The sequence below is a fragment of the Triturus cristatus genome, chromosome 4_1 (genome assembly GCF_964204655.1).
Source record: "Triturus cristatus chromosome 4_1, aTriCri1.1, whole genome shotgun sequence".
In the NCBI taxonomy this organism is placed as follows: Eukaryota; Metazoa; Chordata; class Amphibia; order Caudata; family Salamandridae; genus Triturus; species Triturus cristatus.
Window position 1 is genome coordinate 153,576,167 of NC_140585.1, and position 7,320 is coordinate 153,583,486.

The window sequence follows — 7,320 nt, forward strand, 5'->3', positions numbered from 1 at the left end:
TTAGTTCGGCTGTAATGCAGCTGTGCACAGAAGAGCCTGCACTTCTTATATTTGTATTTCTGGAAGGCTTGATGCTTTTCACCAAAGGTGTACAACATCATCTTGTCATGTACTTATTCACCTACAAGGAATAGCATTTATCTAGAGACAATCTTTAGCATATTATTTGCTCCCACTTGCCCGTCCTGGTAGTCTTAGTGGGGGCAGTTTATTGTTCATTATATGTGTAGCTTGTGTCACTGGTGTTACTTTGTGTGGATGTGGTGTTTTGCTTTTACATCTCATTGGTCTATGTATTGGGAGGTTGTGGTTATAGCTTTGTGCAGTGATTACGCAGAGTGGCCTCTCAGGTCTATTGCTGGAGAGAACTTGTCACTGTTCCTGGCTTTCCAGGCCATGTTCAGAACTAGGGGTTTGCTATAGTTCTCAGAATATATTTTAGCTTTCAGTCTGTGGCAATATGAGCGTTTTGATTAATTGGTAAGTTTGCCTCCCTCCATTCTGGTCTTTATGAATGGAGAGCAGGTGTTCTGCATGAGTTGAAGATGGTAAATGCAGAGATGTGCTGTGCTTTCATGTGGATCTTACTTTTCTCTTGGACTCTATAGAAGATTTCATGGGTGTATAGGACCTGGTAAATCACTTCATGGAGGTTAAGATGAAAATCCATTTGCAATTGAGCTTTGATGATTCATCAGTTTTGGCTCTGCCTGGATCTTCATTTTCCCAAGGTAATGTCTCTTTCTGGCACAGGCATTGACTGTTCATGTTTTTATTTGGGGGCATGGTTTGACCGTTGGCTCTGCATTTTCTGTCTCTCATGGATTTGTTCATGGCCAATGCAATGCACTGCCAATGCACTGCCCAATGCACTGGTTTATTGTGTTCACCGACAGTTCTACAAAAAGTGTTTGCAGATGTATTAAATCTTGGTCTGGGGAAAGTAGGTGAATGTTTTTATTTATATGTATTGTGGTTGTGTCTATTTAATCGTTATATGGATATGTGCAGACCTTCCTCCAAAATTATTTTTTGGGGTGATGTGCCCTGTTCATATCCTGTTCAATAGAAGGCTTAGCTGTTTGTAATGTTGTGTGGTGAGGCAGGAAAATCCATGGCATAAAAAAGTATACCATTTGAAGTAAACTCCAAAGTGTTTTACTTTGAGAATGGAGGATGTGAGTCCTGAAACCTATTTAACTTTTTACTACAATGAACCTCTTTCCTTGTGAACAGTCACATGACGATGGACCAGTACTGGTTTATACATTTTGTTTTCCATAACTTCGCTCTTTCTCTTGCAGGAGGAGCTTGTTCACGTCCATTGCAAAAGAAATACAATCCTTTGACATATTCAAGTTATTCGCTTACTCCAGTTTCATCTTAGTGGATTATTGACACAGCAAGGAACTGCAATCTGTGTCTAAGTTCAACATAAAATAATGTCTCTTGAAAGTATCAATTTGTGCTTTGAATGCATCTTTTAAATCGTTTTCCACACAAAGGAACCTTACTTGAGTTGCTTTAATGAAGAATAATACAGGTGTGAATGACTTCATTCTTTTGGGAATATCAGACCTGCCTGCACTTCAGTTTCCCCTTTTCTGGGCATTGTTACTGATCTACACTGCCACCATGTTTGGAAACCTCATCATTATTTCCCTTATCTGGATAGATGCACAGCTGCACATTCCCATGTATTTCTTCCTTATTCATCTCTCCTTGATTGACATATGTAGCTCATCAGTCACTGTCCCCAAGATGCTCATGAACCTCTTATTGGGCAGGAAGACCATATCCTTTTCTGGTTGCATTGCTCAATTTACCTGCTTCATTTTTTTGGCCACCTCAGAATGTCTTCTTCTGAGCGTTATGGCTTATGACCGCCATGTTGCCATCTGTCACCCTTTGAGGTATGCAGCCATCATGACTGGAAGGCGATGGGGTCAGCTGGTCACTGGATCCTGGGCAGGAGGTTTCCTCTGTTCATTGATGCACACAATCGCCACATGCCGATTATCATTTTGTGGCTCCAGAATAATTCATCACTTTTTCTGTGATGTTCCTCAAGTCTTCAAACTGTCTTGTACTGACCCCTTAATAAATGTTGTGCTTGTTTTTATCTCTGGTGGAATCATGGGGCTGGGATCTTTTATCATAACTATTATTTCTTATACATATATAATTGCTGCAATATTGAGAATCAATTCCATAACAGGTAGATCCAAGGCCTTTTCCACCTGCACATCCCACCTCACAGTGGTCACATTCTATTATGGAACCATGTTCTTTACCTACTTCCGCCCTTTATCCAGTTATGCCATTTATGAAGGTCGCCTATTGTCGGTGATCTATAGTGTCATCACCCCTCTTGTGAACCCCATGATTTATGCACTGAGGAACCAAGAAATAAAGGCAGCTTTGAAAAGAACTCTAGGGAGTGGTTGAGATCCCATGGTAGAGAAGTTACCTCACAACTGAATTCACCATGGATTATATTTTTAATTTTCTAGATCATTAAAACTGCATTTTGAGAAACAAATATGATGTGTATGTTTGCCAAAAAGTAATCAAACATTATTATTCATAGATATGCTGAGCAATGGAGACTTCTAGGCTACTTTTAGGCAAACAACTTTTAAACATACATAAATATTACATTTCCTACAGAAGTAATGCAGGTTTTGTGTGGCAGTACAGCAATCGGTTGACAACGTTTTCCAAACCTTCTAACATTTAAACTGCAGAAGATTTCCCTTCCAAAGGTGTAGGCTACGTTTTTAGAAAGAAATTAAAAAATATATTTTAATTAAAGTAAGGTGGCGGAATAGGAAATAAACTTGATTTATATTTTTATTTAACACCCAAAATAAGTTAAATACAAACGACAAAACGAAGGAACAATTTCCTAAATAAAATGTAATGCAATAGGAGTCAGTAAATTCACTAGGCACCTATTTGTGCAATGCATTCAAATTTCATAAATATCTACTTCACTATGGATATGGGCAATTCAATATCTGGAAAATAGATTGATGTAACAGATATAAGAAAGGCTCTAGTTGAAGAATATCACTAAAATAGCAAATTTAGGATGCAGGTATATGGTTGTTCAATAGAAGAATTGGTAAATGTGAGAGTCTGAATATCAGGATGCCTGCATAGCAAAAGAAGATCTTGAGGCAGAATAGTTCGAATTGAAGTTTGATGCATAATTTCAGGGAGTTGATCCATTTTTTATATCAACTAGTTTCGTAAAATGAAATGAAACTGTTATGAGGTGACATACTCTTCATTTAGAAAATTAAGAAGCTCCCTGTGATAAGGTATAAGATGGTTTGGGGAGGGATTCTTGCTCAAATGAGATCAGTCACAACTGTTCACCATCGAAACCCAAAGGCGGCAGGAGCCTTGGGTAAAATGAACCTATTTATCGACCAAAGAAAGACAAAGATTTACCATTCAATTTCCATTGGCCATCATCACCGACTATGACATCATTCTGAATAGGGAAAGAACATTGCTGAATTCTTCTTGCTCTCCATAGACTCCCAAGTGTCAGTGTTTAACAGGGCTCTGCTAAGCTGGATCCCAATAATCTGAACATTGGAGAGTCCCTCTTATTATGATGGGAGAAGGAGAAGTTGAGAGAGACGCTTCTGCAGGTAGCTGATGTCTTATCCATCTCTGAGCGGGATGGAAGCCAATGCGGGCACCTGTGCATCTGCCTGCAGCCGGCCATTCCAAGAGTCATCCTATGGATTGGCATTTACTGATGACATACAAGAGCACGCAGCTGGTTTACTGTCAGCTAGAATAATCTGAGAGCAGGAAGTGTACACATCTCCCAGATTGTTGTACTCCGGTATCCATTAATACGTAGATTATCACCATCAAAAGTGTAGAAATGTAAGCAGCCAGTACACATCACCCAGAGCAACTGATACCTTAGATTGACTAAACATCATCTGATGATATAGTGGTTCGTATTAGATCCAATGAACCAACAAAGCAAAGGAAAAACTGTTTTCATATGACCAATTCGACTTATTTAACAATATTGCAAAAGAATACTCCGTGCCACAGTTATCTTACAGTGAGTAATGAAAAACACTGTAAGATCTCGGAGGTAGACATTAACAACTAAAAATAATTAATGTGCATTGATGAGATTGCTGTATTCGGCAGACAAGGGTACACAACTGAATTCTGATAGTTCTGTAAATATTGAAGGCATGGGGGCTCAAACTTTCATTGGACAAACAGAAAAGTGACATTCCGCAGGAGCAGGTTGAAACACGTTGAGCATATCACACTAGCAAAAGGCACTGCTATCAAACCTTTGTAAAAGCAAGCCATAGGCACAGATTTCTTCATGGATATTCCAGGATCTGTAAACCCCTGACCTGAACTCGCTAAAGGGTACCTTCCAACAGGGAAAGATTTAAAATCTGACAAGAAGCAAGAGACATGGTCCAACACATCACCTGCTTCCTGCTTGAGATCAGATGGAAAGTTAAAGCATTTAGGCTTTGACCTGCTCTAGAAGAAACTCACAAATGCCTAAGTGCTTACCAAGGGGTACCTGCTGTTACCTTCAGAATGATATGTTGATGTCAGTCAACCAGGTCAAGGTAAGTCAAAGACAAAGAAAAACAGTTTGGGGATATTGACAACCTAGGAATGTCTGTCTGTGAAAAGAGCTATCCAACCCACAAACCTGGGTGTGACACTGAAAATGGCAATAACAGAAAAGATCCAAGCCTGCCAGTGTGGATCCAAATTTAAGGTACAAACTGACCAAAACCGATTGACCTACATGATGAAGAAAGCAAACATGCAAGAATGACTTGTGCCTAACTAAAATTAATGTGTCCATATGTAAAGAAACTGGTGCTCATGTAAAGTGTCAAGGTACCCGATTTCTCGGGTCTAGTTCGCGCTATATAAAACTCTAAAACAAAGATCGAGCTAGGACAAACTTGAATCCAGATGCTTTGTGCAGAAGAGCCAAACCTTTCCCCTCCAAAGAAACTTAGACCAAAATTGTCTAAGAACAGTGATACCTATGACCAAATTCCTCAGTAATCTGTCTCATCTTTAAAATCATCTAAGAGCTGTATACTGGTAAGAAAACATCTTCAGAACTCACACACATCGTAAAATAATTAACAAAGAAATGACCCGATTCCTGAAAGTAACAAAAGACGAACTGAGGCAAGCCTGAATATCTTACCTCAGAAGAGGTGATGTGCTGAATGCCTAGAACCAGGCATGGTCCCCTGACCAAATTAAATATGAAGACACAAAGCCACAGATGCTAAAGAGAGCCTGAGCCAAGATACATTGTGTGCGAAGACACAGGTAGCCCAAAAAGGTCAAAACACAAAAGTGTTAACATGGAAATACAGAAAGCACGCATGGCATGTTATGCATGATCAGAGCCGAGATTTGGGGTTAACAAAGCTGACAAACGCAAGAAAAAATGATGCCATGGGCTCTAACACGTACCAGGGTTGGGGAACTATTGTACAAAAAATGGCATCAGTCAGAAACCATTCCTTCTATGCATTTAAGGCAACACAGTGATTCGTGTGAGTAATAAACTGGAAGACTTTTGTGTTGCCAAAATCACAGAGCGTGTTTACCTGGGGGCCTTTACTTGAGAAGCTGGGCTGCCGTTGGTCAGTCTTGTGTCCCGGTCGCCTTCCCATCCTGCTGCCGCTACTGTTGGTGGGCGCTGCGGCAGCAGAGCGGAGGGAAGGACTACGGGTCCCAGAATCATCGCCTGTGACACCGCCCCCTCACACTCCCACTTCCGCGCCCTGAGGCGCCAAATAGGAACGGCTCCCTCGGTGGTGCGGGAGACTTTTGTGTTGCCAGAATCACGGAGCGTGCTTACCTGGGGGCATTTACTTGAGAAGCTGGGCTGCCGTTGGTCAGTCTTGTGTCCCGGTCGCATTCCCATCCCGCTGCCGCTACTGGTGGTGGGCGCTGCGGCAGCAGAGCAGACGGAAGGACTACGGGTCCCAGAATCATCGCCTGTGACACCCCCCCTCACACTCCCACTTCCGCGCCCGGAGGCGCCAAATAGGAACGGCTCCCTCCGTGTCGCGGGACGCGCGCGGGCAGCGCTGGGCTAAGCCCGGGACAAGGGCGGGGCCGTCTGTGGCCGTCAGGGGCTGAAGGTGGCTGGGCTGGGCCACCCCCCTAAGGACAACATTTAAAAGGTACTGTTGTGCTCGATTGTGTTTATAGTATCCGACCTTACTAGGGGTCACATAGAAAATGATAAGAGCATTCATGATCAGTCCCCTAGACCCTCCACAATAGACGTGATAGAAGCCATTACACCTAGCATCATTTCCCCACACGTCCAAAAGAAAAGACGTTGCACCAGGGCTGGAGGGGCGGGGCCATCAAGCAAGGTTGCTCCACCAAAGGGGTCGGGGGCACAAAAGCTTAGGCCTAAAATAGCCAAATCTAATACCCCCAATCTTCCTTTGGAGGAACAAATGGATTCCCTTTGGGCTGTATTTAAAGGGAAATTAGATCATATCCTGGTCCCGATCATAGCTAGGATATCCTCCTTAGAGGAAAAAATGTCTACTATAGAAAGGAGTTGTGGGGTGAATGGGTTACCTAACACCACCTTAGATCACTGCGATTCACCCCCCTTGGAACCATTGATCCAGCCACCTACTTTACGAATCTCAGATACACCTCATCCCCAACCTTTGAGTCAGATCGACACCATAACCAGGGATGTTGACTCTAACTTGAAGGAAAAAACTTTAGGCCCCCAAGGTGTTTTGATTCTGGGGTCCAGGCAAAACCGGGTAAGGGGGTAACATTTTCCACTCCTATTACTAGCCTATATGCTCGGTGTGATTATCATTCGTCCCCTTTAGATAGAGAAGCATTCCAGCTCACTCCCGAGGCTATGTCCCTAGTACTTGTCCTAGCAAATGTTCCTTGTATAAGCCCAGGAAAAGAAGAATTCGCAAATAATCTAATTGACAAGGTTTTTCATTGGTTAACTAATAATATGCGGATCTCCGATAGGGGAAAACAACAACTAGCCAAGGATATTATAATGGCCAGAAGGGTACCCTGGCTGGGTACGAGTAAGAAGAGATTTGGGGGTGACTGCATAGTTGTTAATTTCTCAAATTCCCAAGTATTGCTGGAAGTCCTAGCAAACCTACTCCCCCCACAATTTAGGAGATCGGCCATAATTCCATTAACGCCAGAATTCTTCTACGATCGTCCATGGTGTAAAGGACCTAGTTTTAGGCCCAGTTCAATGTCCATCCATAC

The 7,320-nt window shown here is 42.3% G+C and overlaps 1 protein-coding gene across 1 annotated transcript; it reads left to right on the plus strand.

The window, feature by feature from the left end:
• Positions 1–1,527: 1,527 nt before the first annotated feature.
• LOC146853741 (olfactory receptor 5J3-like) lies at positions 1,528–2,448 on the plus strand. The gene has a single exon (XM_085650855.1). It carries the CDS (start codon positions 1,528–1,530, stop codon positions 2,446–2,448), a length of 921 nt encoding a protein of 306 aa, XP_085506981.1.
• Positions 2,449–7,320: the final 4,872 nt, after the last annotated feature.